Genomic DNA, 15,872 nt, shown 5'->3' with positions numbered 1-15,872 from the left:
TAGAACACCTTCCTATTCTTGTAAGGACATGTGAAAGTTGACAAAAAACTATAGCCTATGACTAATTACTAACCTCCTATGTTTCAAAGGACATATGCCAATCAGCGCACTTTGAACATTCTTCAGGAGACCTTTAGGTAAGCAACATTTCTAGCAGTGATAAACACACACATTAGAACTAAGTGGTAGGGGGGGGGGCACTGTTCTAATAAACTTTTCTACCAGTAACTAGCCAGTCATTAGCAAGACTGTTGACATCTAGGTACAATTATTCCGTCAGTCTAACAAGCACATGTAAGGATTCATACCAAGCAGAAAAAAAAATGTCAATGGGCAATAATGAACAAGAGTTTGTAATGTTGAGTTATATCCCTTTTATAATGTTTTTCTGTGCAGTACCACAAGACTACTGTACAAACAAATTAGGTTAATACAGGGTTCAACTTCTAGTAACTCACATAGCACTTCTCTCGCCAAAAATATACAGCATCAATAAACTCTCAATTCTATATTAGAAACAAAAAATACATCAACTAATACCTAGAAAAACATAAAGTATGACATTCCGTAGCGTGGTATCAACTCATCTGTTCCCAGCGCTGGTGGACTTTATACATTTCAAAATAAAACAATCAAGTGCACTATAAATAAAGTTGGCAATTAGCTAAGTTCTATGATCTATTGATTCAAATCATAATTTAAAAAAAAAAATCAGTCCATTAGCCTAAACAATTTCATCTAGGTAGTGTATTGGGTCTATGATATAAAGCTGACATTGGGTCCAAAGGATTAAATTACCATTAGAGATATTTATGCTTAGATAGTGAGACTTTCTTGTTGAAATATGAGAGACCATAGTAAGATAAACATGTCAAAAACAATCTTTCTTTTTTTAGGCTAGTTCCATACAGGTGATACACTTTTTCAAGTGAATGTGAAAGTTGAAATTAATTGATGCAAGTGTCATGAGCCTACATTTTATTTCTTTGAAGTGGCTTACTAATTCTATTCACATAAGTTTACCTCCCATGTTAGGAAACACTAAACATTTCATGAATGTCCCTAGTAGATTGATTGATTGATTGTTGATTTGAGGCACATCGGCACAATTTAGGCCATGTCGTGCCTGATGTCCCTAGTAGACTTAGATAATAGGTTTATGTTATATTTAAAACAAAAAAAAAATGTCTTTATTAATTCAATTTATTCCATATTTAAATTTTAGTTTCAGTGTGAGCTTGGAAGAAAATATTATTTCAAAGGCTCCAGCTTCAAGCTACCAAGAATAATCCTTAGTGGAGAATTTCCCTAAGATGTCCCACATTGCCAGCACTTTGAACAACAACAACAAAGTGAAACTAAATGATTCGTACCCAAATCTTTTTCTCTTTAGTTGGGTCATTAGGAACCAAAAAATCCCTTTCTGATCAATATTTTGTTTTGAACAGTGAACAATAACTTTGATTGGTCCATATGAAGTCAACAAACAAAGCAGTATGTGATTTCATTAAAAGTCAAAACAAAAAGGTGCTGGATAGGAAAAGTGAAGCCCATTCAAACATCAAAAGAAGGCCAGTTAAACATGTGGCAAGACTATCTAAACAAAGAAATACATTCACATGTGTATACTGTCAAACTAATCCCTTCTTTGCATGATGCATACATCCCATGACTCTGTGCTGACATGGAATATGAAACTATTTTCAGCCCAGAATGAAGAATAAAAAGAGCACTATAACACTAAAACTCATAACATGTGACAGTATAGATTAGGTGGATAAGTATTAAGAAGTTGACAGATAACAACTTTAAACACTAACATATTTCTACAAGAGATCAGTCCAGTCCTGGTAAAAAGAACATAATATTAAGACCAATAGACTAGAAAGACGGTGAAACAAATCAACTATTACACCCATTGGAATTTCTCATACAAAAGCCATCCTAGTCAAACCATACAGACTACCACAACTTACATTTGTACTCACAGATCAAATGCAGTCCCTTTCTCAAACTGATTAAACAAATGGACAAAAAAAAAATGTGTTCATTTACATTAACTGAATTTTTATCATCACCAAGAAGAAAAAATATATGGAGCACCAACTCCAACATATTCGTTATTTATATGAAATACAAATCACCTTAAGAATAAATTTGAATGAAAGAAATGTTTACAGGAAAAAAAATAAAAAAAATAAAGGCAACTGATATTGTTTTGTTAAAAAAAATTTATTCATGCAGCCCAGGGGAATGTCTTTTATTGCACACAAAAACTTCCCCTATAAATAAAACAAAATATCTTATTTTCATTCCTTAAACGGTATTTTGTACAAGAAAAAACAAAATGAAAGAAGTCATCATTATATATATATATAAATATGTCTATAGAAAGCAATGATACCTTTGGATAGTTTGAATGTCATCTGTCCATAAAATCAAAAGAAAAAGTATCATGAAATTGAAGCAGTGATCTCTATCACTAGACAAGTACAATGTTTAGTAAATCTCCAGTTGACTGAACATCAGATATACAAGCAACTGTCACCAACTAAGAGGAAAAGCCAAATATTGGTAATGAATTGATTGGTAGTGTTGACAATGTCCTGAGTTCCTCCTTATGATCCCAAAATGCTATTTTTTGTGTGCACAGGAAGGAATAAAACAATAAGACAGGGTTCTACTACCTTATGAGACAGCAGAGAGACCAAAGCTTTCCTATAAGACTTCTTGCCACATCAATCCTGACAACTGGAGTTTTACAAACTAATACTTTGACATTCACTCTGATCTTACTAAGTTAGAAAACAGACCCAGAAAACAAAAATGTAAGTATACGTCTTTTTTTAAAAAATAAAATAGAAGAAAATTAACTCTAAGATGTCAAGAAGCCAAAGGCAGTCAGAACATGATGATTTGACTAAACAATTGTCAACATTAAGATTCAGGGTGATGAAACTTTATAAAAACCCAGTCAATGATGGTGTGTTGTCTAAACATGAGATGAGGATCACTTGGAGAGTTCACTGGACAGCCAGTCCAATCCTTCGTAGAGTCCAGTGCCTTGGGTTGCTGTGGCTCCCTGGATGTACCACTGAAACAAACATTTCATTACTACATCTGTAACTGAAGACTAGTTCTTAGAGAAAAAAAAAAGGGGGAAGGAGTACTTAGTAAAACAAAAAAATGTAAACTAGACTAATAACTTGGAAAACTGTATCAAAGTTGTTCTCTAAAGTTTCTATGTGAGATCTTGTTTTATAGAGCCGATTGAATTGCATAGGGCCCTATAGGCTGTATCACACAAGACATGTACACTAGGCATGCTTTAAATGTTTCATTCTATGTCAAATTCCATTAATGAGTTTCAGAGTTTAAATGTTCAATGTTAAACATAGACAATGAAATTCTTATTTCAATTTTTGTTTTTTTACTGTCTGAATGTTAAAAACAAGAAGATTACAATGATTTAAAAATCAATTCAGGGCTTATAAAACTTGAAACATAAATTGACTAGATGCTGCTAGAAGTTATTTTATTTAGCAACATTAAGTTATTAGTAACAAATTATTCAATATTATAATTGTCTTCATGAAAAATGATTACTTAAAATCATAACACTAATTCAAATAAAATCTGAACATGAAATTAAAAAGCTTGATACACCCAAATAACAAAATATTATTTAAGTATTAAATGTTAAAAAATTACTTTTCTGTTTCTCATATTTTGAAGACCAAGAGCAGTTGTAATGTCTGCACAAGACATTGCATTTGGAAGGTCTTGTTTATTGGCAAACACCAAAAGAAGAGCGTCTCTCAATTCATCTTCCTGGAGCTAATCAAATCAAAAGTTTGTATATTTGTTAACTGTTAGCTCACAATAACTGTAACTTTAAAAATAATTTTAAAGTAATTATTTTAGCAGCTTACAACAGTATAAAACATTCATTACCATTTTGGTCAGCTCATCTTTTGATTCAGCTAAACGCTCTCTGTCATTACTGTCAACCACAAATATGAGACCCTACAAATGAATACAACAGAATTTTATAATCTTTCATATTCATATTAATTATTTTCATTATAAAATAACGTATGTTTTTAGCAAGATGAGATGACAAATATTTTTTGGTGATTGGATATTTTCCACTCCACACTAAGGTTATTAAGAAAAGTGAAGAAAATATGGTGAAATATAGACAAGACCAAAGCAGGACTTTAACCACTGATCCTAACCCAGCAGCAACCAGGTACTAATCTAACATCCATTTTCGCTGTCCTGCTCTTAAAAAAGAGCATTCAAATGAGTATTAAAGTTATTTGGTCCCACCATCGCTACACAGGGCCACATGATTACAAACCCCACCCAGAGCCCGCCAACATTTCTATCCATAACAGTACATAGGTTATTCAGATGACCGTGGATAACTTCAAGCATCCAATTAATTAATGTAAGTACTAGTTTAAAAACATATGAATGAGAATAATTACCAAAGAGAGACTAGAAAATTATTTGGCTGTAAGAGTTGTTAGAGATAAGATAATTTATTGATCCAATCAAATGGAAATTCAGTTATACTGCTATTGCACAGTAGTTACGGTGATATTGTCAATTGTAGTCAAACTGAATTTCCATTTGATTGGATGAATAAAATTATCTTATCTTATAAAAATGGTTTTAATTAAATATTCATATTATTTCTTTTTTGTATCTTTTTGGTCATGTGGCTTGCGACACGAGAGTAAAAAATTAAAATGGCATAATAAGCTGGGCATCACTGTTATAAAGTAATATATAATTTTATATAGGATCAAGATATTTTGTATTCTTTCTATTATTAGCCAAAGCAAAGAACTTCAAATTAAAATGAAAGCTAAAGTAAATACAATAGATCACCTGAGTATTTTGAAAGTAATGCCTCCACAATGGTCGAATTTTATCCTGACCACCTACATCCCATACTGTAAAACTGATATTTTTATATTCTACTGACTCCACATTAAAACCTAGGAGAAAAAAAAAATAGTTTAATAAAACATCACAGTAAATAGTGGTAAAATAACTAATTTGTGAAAAGCTCTAAACATTTTGAAAACAAAACAATGCAATAGATTGTTTCTTATAAACCACTTAATCCATTTCATAACTATTTTCAGTTGAAGTATAACAATCATAATATGATGCCTTTTTTAAACAAATGTTACGTTTTATTTAAATTTTATTATAACCATTGATGGGTTTTAGACATTATATTGAAGTGATGCTTAGTTTGATAATTCACACTAATCAACATCCAGCACAATGATAAAAATTTGATCAAAAACATGTTTACCTATTGTTGGAATGGTTGTTACGATCTCACCCAATTTCAGCTTGTATAAAATTGTTGTCTTTCCAGCAGCATCCAGACCAACTGAAAGTATATAAAAATCAATTACTATTATAGACTGATTTTTTAGGGTATATTTGAATGTATACATGTGTTTTATCTTCTAAGCAAATCATTTTTTAAAGGCATAATATATAAAAAGGTTGATTTGATTTTGATTTTTGATTTGAGGCACATCGGCACAATTTTGGGCATGTCGTGCCTGCAGTCCCCTAAGGATCCCTCTCTCTCTAAACAACAAGGGCCAGATTCTATACAGTCATATCATTAAAATCAAGGTCTATTCACAGTTAAAATAGTAAAGGTAGTAAAAATTTAAATATTTGGTAAAAATCTAATGTAAATAGTGCATGTTCACAAATTCATAAATCAGATCTTCGTAGATAGCCCCACTTCCCGGATAAAGCCCAGTACCTTCCCAGGGTCGACATTATCAAATAGTGTATTTAAATTAGTGACTCTAAAATATTTCGCCCTGACATCCTGGTATCTGGGGCAATCAACAAGGATATGTTCCACGGTGAGGCGAGAGTCACAGTACTCACAAAGTGGGGGCTCCTCTCTCTTCAGTACAAAAGAGTGCGTGATGTAGGTGTGGCCAATCCTGGACATGGTCGTGCTACCACGCCTTGTCAGACCCTAAGATGTGGGCCGCCACCTGACATCCGCCACAATCTGCCTGAGTTTACTGTGAGTCTCAGCCTCCCATCGGTTCTGCCACTCTCGATAGGCGGCAGAGGCAATACTTTGTCTCAGGTCCGAGTAGGGAATTTGGGTTCCTGACACCGCATGATTTAGGGCTCTCTTTCCTTCTCTGTCTGCGGCTTCGTTTCCCTCAATGCCAACATGGGAGGGGACCCAGATGAAGGTGACATCCCTACGGTCGGCTGTTATTAGGTCCAACAGCTTCAGGCTCTTATGTACCAATGGGATGTCAGTCTTCATCCGCCCCAAAGCTTGCAATGCAGATTTGGAGTCGGAGCAGATTATAAATTTCCTCCTTTCTGATGCTTTTACGGCCATAAGTGCAAGCAATATTGCGTGCAATTCGGCCGTAAAGATGGAGCAGCCATCGGGGAGTCTACGGGAGATTGTTTTGTTCCGAAAGGAGCAGGCACACGTGACCTTTCCCTCCATTTTGGATCCGTCTGTGTAGATGGTGCTACAATCTCCGTAGCTCTCCTGCAGTTCCCTAAAGTGGACTTGTAGTATGCTTGGGTCTGTATTTTCTTTTTTGAAATTGAGGAGGGATAAATTTAATTTGGGTTTATTCATTAGCCAAGGAGGGTTCTGAGGGGTTTCTATTTTAGAGATTTGGTCAATGGGTGGGGTTAAATTTTGGATGGGTTCTCTCATTCGAAGGCCCAACGGCTGTATGATGTTAGGCCTTCGATTGTATAATTCTACCTCTGTGGGGTTAAATATGGAGTCAAAAGCAGGGTTCGTGGGGTTGGATTTTAGCTTGACTATATACTGCATTGCAAGCTTTTTCATTCTTATATCCATGGGGAGTTCTCCTGCCTCCACATGGAGACTTGGGATAGGTGATGTACGAAAGGCGCCGAGACAGAGACGCAGGGCAGCATTTTGTATTGGTTCCAGTATTTTTAGGTACGACTTCCTTGCTGCTCCATATATTATGGATCTGTAGTCTAGAGCAGCAGCAAGGTATCTCTGTCAGCTCCCCAATCCGTATGGCTGAGTACTCTTAGTATGTTTAATGACTTTTGGCATTTCTTCTTAAGTTCCTTAATGTGGGGGAGAAAATTAAATTTGGAATCTAAGGTGAGGCCTAAAAATTTTGTAGTTTTCATGACAGGGATCTTCTTTTTGTGTATAAATAGTTCAGGGTCTGGGTGGAGTCCCCTTAGATTACAAAAATGCATACTGTTTTGGAGTCTGAGAATTTGAAACCATTATAGTTTGCCCAACCCTGAATTTTGTTTAAACATAACTGTAATTTTCTTTCTAAGGTGTTCATGTTTTTCCCATAAGTGAGAATGACAAAGTCATCAACATACAAAGAGCACTCTATGCCAGGGGACAGCGCATTTATGATGCTATTTATTTTAATGTTGAACAGGGTGACTGACAGAATGCTGCCCTGGGGTACACCCATTTCCTGGTCATGAGTGTCAGAAGCGGAGTTGCCCACTCAAACCTGAAATTTTCGATCTTTCAGGAATTCCTCCACAAAACGGGGGAGGTGTCCCTTAAGCCCCATAAGTGCCAGGTCACGTAGAATGCCATGTTTCCAGGTTGTGTCATAGGCCTTTTCTATATCGAAGAATACAGCTACTAGATGTTCTCTTCTGAGTAATGCATTTCTAATATAAGCTTCCAGCCTTACCAGGTGGTCAGTTGTTGTCCGCCCCTGCCGGAATCCGCACTGGTAGTTTGAGATCACTTTATTCCTCTCCAGGTACCAGACCAGCCTACTGTTAATCATTCTTTCCATGGTTTTGCAGATGCAGCTTGTTAGTGCTATTGGTCGATAGTTAGCTGGGTCACAGCCGTCTCTTCCCGGTTTAGGTATCGGTATAACTGTGGCTTTCCTCCAGCTGTTTGGGAAAGCGCCTGTTTGCCACACACAGTTATAGACCCCTAGCAGGACTGCCAATGAGGGTTCGGGAAGGTGCTTGAGGAACTGGTAATGGATTTCGTCTTCTCCAGGCGCTGTGTCATGTGACTTGTCCAGCGATTCCCTCAGTTCCTCAAGCGAGAACGGTTTGTTGTAGTCTTCATTGTTCTCTGACCTGAAATCAATGGGGTGTCTTTCCTCCCTGGTTTTGACTTTTTGGAACTCTGGTGTGTAGTGTGCAGTGAATGATTTTTCTGCTATTGAGGATGCAAGGCAGTCAGCTATTTCTCTGGGGGACGTGACAGTCCGTCCTTGGTTTTTCAAATGCCCTATTGCATTTGATTCTTTCCCTTTGATTCGCCTTACTGCCTTCCAAACCGCTCTAGCAGAAGTTTTGGCATCCAGACTGCCAACAAAACTTCTCCAGGAATTCCTTTTGGCTGACCGTATGGTTTGTCTAGCCTTTGCTCTAGCTATCCTGAATAGCTTTAGGTTTTCCTGGGAAGGATTCTTTATAAATGCAGCCAGTCGTTTTTTCCTATCGCCAATAGCACTTTTGCAAGCTGTATCAAACCATGGTTTGCTAGGCCGTTTTGGATTTGCATAGGTTAGTGGTACAACTTTCCTGGCTATACTTAGTAGCTTGCTAGCAAAGGTATCAGCTGGGTTCTGTTCATCGAGGATATTTTCTGTGATATCCTCGGAGCATCTTTTTTGGAATTGTTCCCAATCGGCCTTATTCAGTTTCCACCGCTGAGGTCGTCCCAATGAAGGGAGATTGTTAGTAATGATGATTGGGAAGTGATCACTTCCCCGTAGATCATTGCTAACTGACCATTTAAAATCGTCCAGAAGTCCGGGGACGCATACGGTGAGGTCAATGCATGTGAGTGATCCAGTTCCTGGGTGCAAGTAGGTCGGTGATGCATCATTAAGTATGCATAAATCATGTTGGAGGAAGATATCCTCCAGCATACGACCTCTTGTGTCGGTATTGTTGGATCCCCACATGGTGTTATGGGCATTGAAATCCCCAAGGATTAAATAAGGCCGGGGGAGTTGTTTCAATAGGTCCTCCATGTCTGTTCGGTTTAATGGAGCACCTGGTGGTAGATAGAGGCTGCAGCAAGTGATAACCTTGTGAAGGGTTATCCTAGCTGCTACGGCCTGTAGTGTGGTCTGTAGTTCTACCCTCTCATGGGGGATGCTATCCTTCACAAGGATACAGACTCCACCTGATGCTCTCTCTGCATCCTCAACATTCTTGCTGTAAGCACAGTAGCTTCGGAAGCTGATGCAATCTTTCAGAAATGTTTCCTGTAAGCAGACAGCTACAGGAGTCTCAGAGTCCATCAGTAGCTGCATTTCCTCGTAATTGGCCTTGAGGCCTCTACAATTCCACTGTACAATTCTGGAGTCCATGGCTTATTCTAGATGACCTACTTGGAGCTATTTGGCCTTGGGAGGCCCCCAGAGGGGTTTCCCTTTATTCCAGTGACCTTGGTATTTTTATTCTTGGGTTTGGATGGAGAGGAGGACAACCCCCTTTTGGGGGAAGTCTTTCTCTCTGGAGAGGGGAGATCCCTCTGGTTAGAGCGGAGGTTATTTCCTCCTCTCTCACCTCGGGCATCCTCTCCGCTTTGATTTCTCCCCTTAGGGAGTTGGTCAACCTCTAACTCGGTAGAGGTTGGGGTGTCTGGCTGGGTTCTCTGAGGAGAACCTGTGTCAGACATGATGTCTCCGGGTTCTCCCGGAGTATTGGTTTTGACATGCTGCTCAGTCTCCATGCTCTCATCAGCGAGCACAGAGAACCTGTTCTTTAGCATGACAACAGGGCTTTCTTGTTTCTTCAGAGGTGTGTTCTTTGTCGGTGTTTTCTTCTGAGTTGGAGGAGGAGGAGGGGGTGGTGGGGTCAATGTGTCCGTCTGTGTGGCTATGGATCTTCCTATCTTAGCAAAAGCCTAGGCGTAGGTCTTTGTCAAGCCGAATTGGCCCTTGGGTAGGACCAGTACAGCCGATTTCGCCTGGCTAAAGGTACATCCGTTTCTTGCCTTGTACTCCTGCACGGCAACCTCCTGTTTCCACACAGGGCAGTCCTTGGAGTAGGCTGAGTGGCCAGCTTGACAGTTTGGGCATTTGAACTGGGCTGTGCAGCCCTTGTCCTCATGACCCTCTCCAGCACATCTGGCACACACAGTGTTCCTCTTGCAGACTGCCGCGCCGTGTCCATAACCCTGGCACTTGAAGCACCTCATGGGGTTAGGGTATGTAGGGCCTCACTCGTAGGTATCCTGCCTTCACATACTCTGGCGGTGTCCTAGTTCCAAATGTGAGGATAATAGTGGCGGTTTTGACCTCCTCACCCTCCCTGCGCCTTATATATATATATATATATATATATATATATATATATATATATATATATATATATATATATATATATATATATATAAGGCAATTTTACAATATCTATTTATAGCAGTGACACATGCTTTAAAGTAAAAAAAAAAAAAAAAAAAAAGTAAAGTTCCCCTTTCAGACCTTGTGCTCTACAGGGCAGATGATTTAAAGGTCATCTGTTTCTGTGGCCTACGGTTAACGAGGGTGTCATGTTGCCATCACAACGACCAACCATCTTTACTTTTCCCCAACTTGTGTCGGGTACCCATTAGAGCTGGGTGGACTCCCAAAGATCCTGAAATTGGAAATCCCAGTCTTCACCAGGATTCAAACCCCGGTCCCCGGTTCAGAAGCTAAGCGCTTTACCTTTCAGCCACAGCACCTCCTATGCTTTAAAGTTAAAGGGATTATTCCCATAATTTTTTGTTTGTTTATTAGGCAAGAATAGCTCCATTTCTGAACAAGTGCGATCAAAATCGCCTGAAACAATTTTTTTAAGATGCACTTAAAAATTCCTGTGTTTAGTACACAAAAACTATTTGAATATATATGAAGAATATTATACTTTACAAAGCCTGACATGTATTTTTATGTTCACAAAATTTTTCTATTACATATAGAGTAATATAGACTATCCCCAAAACTTCCATGGCGACTCCATGGCCATTATTTTCTTTGTTAAGTGGCATTTTCCACTTTGTAAGCACCACGTAAGACTTATAGCGATAGAATTATGGCCAGGCATGATATCTAATATGAAAAAAAAATTAACATTTGTACTCTATCCTAACTTCTGTCTTAGTGAAAACAAAAAAGTGATATTTTCATTATAAGTAAAAAAAACAAAAAACATAGACTCTAATTAACTTTAAAAAAAAAATCCTCATTAAGCATTTAAATGCCATTGTCTAAAGTAGTCAATAACACATCTTTAAGCCTCTTATATTTCATTAATAAAACATTTATCTATTTCTAAGTGCAACCTGTGTAAATAAAAATGTAATCTCAAAACAAGTTTTTAGTCATTTTTTACTCCACTTTTCTCGTTTTTTTCCCATAGGCATACATCTTATATCTAGATCTATATATATAGATTACAGATCTATATATTATATATGATAATAATAATCAAGATTATAGTTAAATATAGATCTAGTATAGAATATAATATAATATAGAATATACACCTAGAGTAAAGTGGGAAGTTCGAAAAGCCCTGATTTGTATAGTATAGAGGTTCAAACGGTTCACTTTTTATTGCTAAAACTTTATTTGAATGTTTACTAAATTACTACTATATTGCTACTGCGCATGCACCTTTTTTCTTCACTTCCGACAAATACTATTTCCTTTTCCTTGTCAAGGCTAAGTTCATGGTGAGGCAAACTCAGTAGGTGTCGAATTATTCTTTTTTACTACCCGGTAGTGAAGGAAATGGGTAATGGGCTTAAGGCTATTTTGAAGTCTGATGGCTCATCAGCTTAAAGAGACTATTTGAAATTGTGGAGGGAGGGAAATGGTGCAATGGAAGGTGTTCTTGCGTTGGAGTAAAAAGAAAATGACATTATAGTGAAAATTAAATATTAAAACTGTTTTTAGATATATTTTCTTTAATCTGTTCGAACCTTCCATCAACCCATTCGAGCTTACTAGCTGGGGAAAAATCCGATCGAGGTAAAGTACACTTGGCGATACCTACCCTACGCCTCTTAGGCTATTTGACATCATATTTAATTTAAACTAAGCCTAGTGATACATTAAATCAGATCTATTTCTATAGAAACAAGGACAAGGAATTCAGAGATACCATCTGTTACAAGGTGCTATAAAAATCCAAACTTCAAAATTGCTGCCAGAGGGCTTAATGCTTTCGAACTTTGCACTTTACTGTAGGTCCTGGAAAAAATAAATTGACCTAGTGTCCTAGTCCGACTCCTAGATTCTAGATCGAATAGACATATAGAGTAAAGGATGGTTGTCGGACACACTAAGCCATTCTCCGGCCATTTTTAAGTTTCAAAATTCATAACTCCGTAATGGTCTAACCTATGAATAAACTGATGGTGTCAATGAATTCGTCATCCTTTTGTCTATAAAAATAGCTATTTTGTAATTTATCACTACGCATAGTTAAAATTAGATCTGATCTGAAGAGGGGTAGGTTGGGTTTTCTGATGCGTTACAGTTTTCGTCATGATTTTGTCTCTGTAAAAGTTGTTGGCCGGGATTTATCGGCCACTTCAAAGGAAATAGATGTCTTCTATATATTAAACATGTTATTATTAAGACATCTCATCCTTAATTTTATTATTCTGTACATTAGCGCAACGACACAAGCCATATTATCACTTTTCTCACGCTCCACGCTTTCATTCTCGGCTTGTAACTGACATCACACCATGGTCACAACTTTGGGCCTAGCCTAGCTGGTCGCGCTAGGGGAAAAAATCGCCTCTGTTGCGGGGGAGAAGAGGAGGAGTATTCTCTCTAGTCTACCTACGGGGCACTCTTTTTTCCCCCGTAACACAGCTCCACTAGCGCAGTGCATGCCTGTCTCACCTAGCCTTTTTGGTACCAGTCCGATAATTGCTAGTCTCCTGCTCTCTCTCACCTGCTTTTTTTTTAGAGCGTGTAATGGTATGCTTAAGAGACAGGGGAAGGGGGGGGGGGGGGGAGGCTTCATGTAGTATACTCTCTTTTGATTTTGACAATCTCTTAGAATGTTGATGTTTCACACAATGGCCATTTAGCGCACCTGGTCGATCAATAATTGTAGACTCGAGGTCTACATGATATGGATATATTGTGACTTTTTTTTCAGCTGCCCATTGATACAATTTATTATTGTATAAAGATCTGCACCTAAGTGCTATAACATTTGTACATATTTGTTGCATATTAAATGGTTTAAAATAAATGGTTATACGTTTTGCATACAACACATTAACTAATGATTAACTTTTTTTTTATAAATATGTTATGAATTTTTTTGTGTGAAACATGTAACAAACACACACAAGAACACATACTTAACATAAATATACATTTTGTACTATATTATTTTAACAAACAACAAAATTATTCTTGTAAATGTTTAAAAAAAAAACAATAACAATTTGTTTATTTCCCCATATTTACTGTGTCAACTTATTTCCCTTTGATGACTAGCGTCATATGACGATATGTTTTCTTATTCAGAAAAGGTAAAACTTGTTGGCCCCCCCCTATTTACATGTTTAAGTGGGAAAGGAGAGTCTGGGTTGTACAATTTATCTGTTTCTAGTGTCTATTTAGAAGCATTATATCTGGGTTTTAATTGGCTAATGCATCTAGGGGCTTAAAAATCGTCTTAGCTCCAGACCCTATCTCATTCTTCCCCTTGGGAGAAAAAAAGCTAAGTTTTACAGTAGTCTAATTTGACTCCAGATAAAATTACTTTCAATTTCAATATAGATCTAAAAGGGAGCTGTACGTGTCGGAAGTGTGACAAAATAGTCCATGCGCAATATTTATGCGGAAGTTGGGTAGTAAACATTCAAATAAAGAAGATTTAATAATAATACATAGAGGTGGCCGATATGCGAGACGAAACCCGGGTGTCCGACAACCATCCTTTATATAGATCTACTATGACTATCTATGATTGTATGATATACTGACATATAGTTGATATAGATCTATATATAAATATAAGTAGATCTAAGTATATTTTTATATAGATCTAGATTAGATCTAAACAGATCTAGATCTAATCATCTAGACTAGATCTAGTAGATCTATAGTCTAGATAAAGATTATAGATTCCTGTAATGTCAATGTCTGTAACTTGTAACACTAACTCACCAACATTTACACTACCTTACTAACACTAGACTGACTAGATCTAGTAACAGGAAGTTATCGTTATGTCGTGACTTACCCATAAGAATTCTCATGTTCTTTTTACCAAACAGGCGGTTAAATAACGATGAAAGTGACAGTCCCATGATTAAAGGATAGAGGAAAATGTATTGAACAAAACGTCTTTAATTTATTTCCACTTTATTTATGAAAGAATATAGAATTAATTATAAAATACTTCTATGCCACGTCAATTCTTCCAGCCCCCAACACACTGACGTCACACTTTTCACGCTGAACTCTCCAACCGATTTGTTTCGTGTATTTGCAAAAGTAAAAGAGTGTTGCACAAGGCAAGAAACAATATTATCTAACAAACAGCACAGGTAACACACTTAAATATCCTTCTAAGAACAGCTGCTGACAGGGAATAGTGGATGGATTTGCTTACGCGAACTGTCACAGCACCCCTACATCGAAAGTCAAGAGACAGATAAATGAGAAGATATAACAATTATTATTCTATTTAAATTCGGACAAAAGTTTTTCTTTGAAAAATTTATTTAAATTAAACTAAACTGAAATTAACTTAAAAGCCTATTAAGAATATCATGTTAAAGTTCTACTGCTGCTTTTTCTCTCTCTTGACACTCATTCTATTTAAATTTTTTTTTTCAAATTTTTCAATTTCAGTTTAGTTTAATTTAAATACAAAAAATATAAAGTTATTAAACGTTTATTGTATAGGCTATTTCTATAGTTAATAACTCCGTTATGGGGATAATTCAGAATTCAATGTTTCATACTGAGCTGGTTCCGAGGGTCAAACAGAAGCAAATTTCACACCTTTCAAGGGCCCAGACACTCGGACTAGAGATCGAGCGTAATGTAGTCCTACTCCTGCTGGATTATGTTATTATCATCACTGCTAAGTTTAATCTTTCATACAGGAAAAAACGACCTCTTCGACTTATTGGTCTTTCTTTCATTCTCGGCAATTTTAATTCCTGTTCCAATGCACTCCACCGGGATTCATTTTGTTACCAAATGCCGATCCTAATATTCCGAAAGGCGCTTTGAAGCTGATAATCTCATATAACAAAGAAAAAGAACAGATAATTGCTACAATACGAATTTTGAAACGTTTATTCGGTAACTCCCCTTTGATCAATGATTTATATATTTTTTTAAAACAAACCTTAATATAAAGTTTGACTATACAATTTTTGTACACTTTATTTCTCCCACATTCATTCTCGGATCAAGTTGAAACTTTACACAATTATTTGTTGTACTTAACAAAACATGAATAAATAAAAAAAAATTATTACTTATTGACAATTAATTATTTTGTTTGGTGTTGAAAAAGGGAAATAAATGCTACTTATTGAGAGATGGCTGTATATGTGAAGTATTTTCCCTTATTACACGTTTCCTCTACTACTTCAAATTTTTGGAGCAAGTTGAAATTGTACATAATTATTCATAGTCGGTGACAATACATGAATTAATTAATAAAAAATAACCAAAATAGCTAATCAATTAATGATAAGTAATTAAATTTGTTCTATATAACAAATAAGAGATAATTCCTGCAGTATTGAGATATGTGGTAGTGATTTTAAGGTCCTTCCCTTTGTATAAGTTTTGTTTTTTAAA

General features: G+C 36.5%; 1 protein-coding gene across 1 annotated transcript; it reads right to left on the bottom strand.

The window, feature by feature from the left end:
- Positions 1-359: 359 nt before the first annotated feature.
- LOC106058440 (ADP-ribosylation factor 4) lies at positions 360-14,524 on the bottom strand. The gene is made up of 6 exons (XM_056026027.1): positions 14,293-14,524; positions 5,336-5,416; positions 4,900-5,009; positions 3,955-4,026; positions 3,712-3,837; positions 360-3,094 (listed from the first exon to the last, which is right to left on the bottom strand). The coding sequence occupies exons 1-6, from the start codon at positions 14,357-14,359 to the stop codon at positions 3,011-3,013; spliced, it is 540 nt and encodes a 179-aa protein (XP_055882002.1). The 5' UTR covers positions 14,360-14,524; the 3' UTR covers positions 360-3,010.
- Between the last annotated feature and the right edge of the window lie 1,348 nt (positions 14,525-15,872).

This window comes from Biomphalaria glabrata, chromosome 4, assembly GCF_947242115.1.
Source record: "Biomphalaria glabrata chromosome 4, xgBioGlab47.1, whole genome shotgun sequence".
Lineage (NCBI taxonomy): Eukaryota > Metazoa > Mollusca > Gastropoda > Planorbidae > Biomphalaria > Biomphalaria glabrata.
This window is presented reverse-complemented; position numbering and strand designations above follow the sequence as displayed.

What these genes read in the sequence shown, in the direction of transcription:
- LOC106058440 (XM_056026027.1), bottom strand. Translation starts at nt 14,359, where the DNA reads ATGGGACTGTCACTTTCATCGTTATTTAACCGCCTGTTTGGTAAAAAG. An exon ending in AACAACCATTCCAACAATAG is followed by an intron (nt 5,010 to 5,335) that starts GTAAACATGTTT and finishes TTTTTCTCCTAG; the next exon opens with GTTTTAATGTGGAGTCAGTA. An exon ending in ATTACTTTCAAAATACTCAG is followed by an intron (nt 4,027 to 4,899) that starts GTGATCTATTGT and finishes ATTCATTTGTAG; the next exon opens with GGTCTCATATTTGTGGTTGA.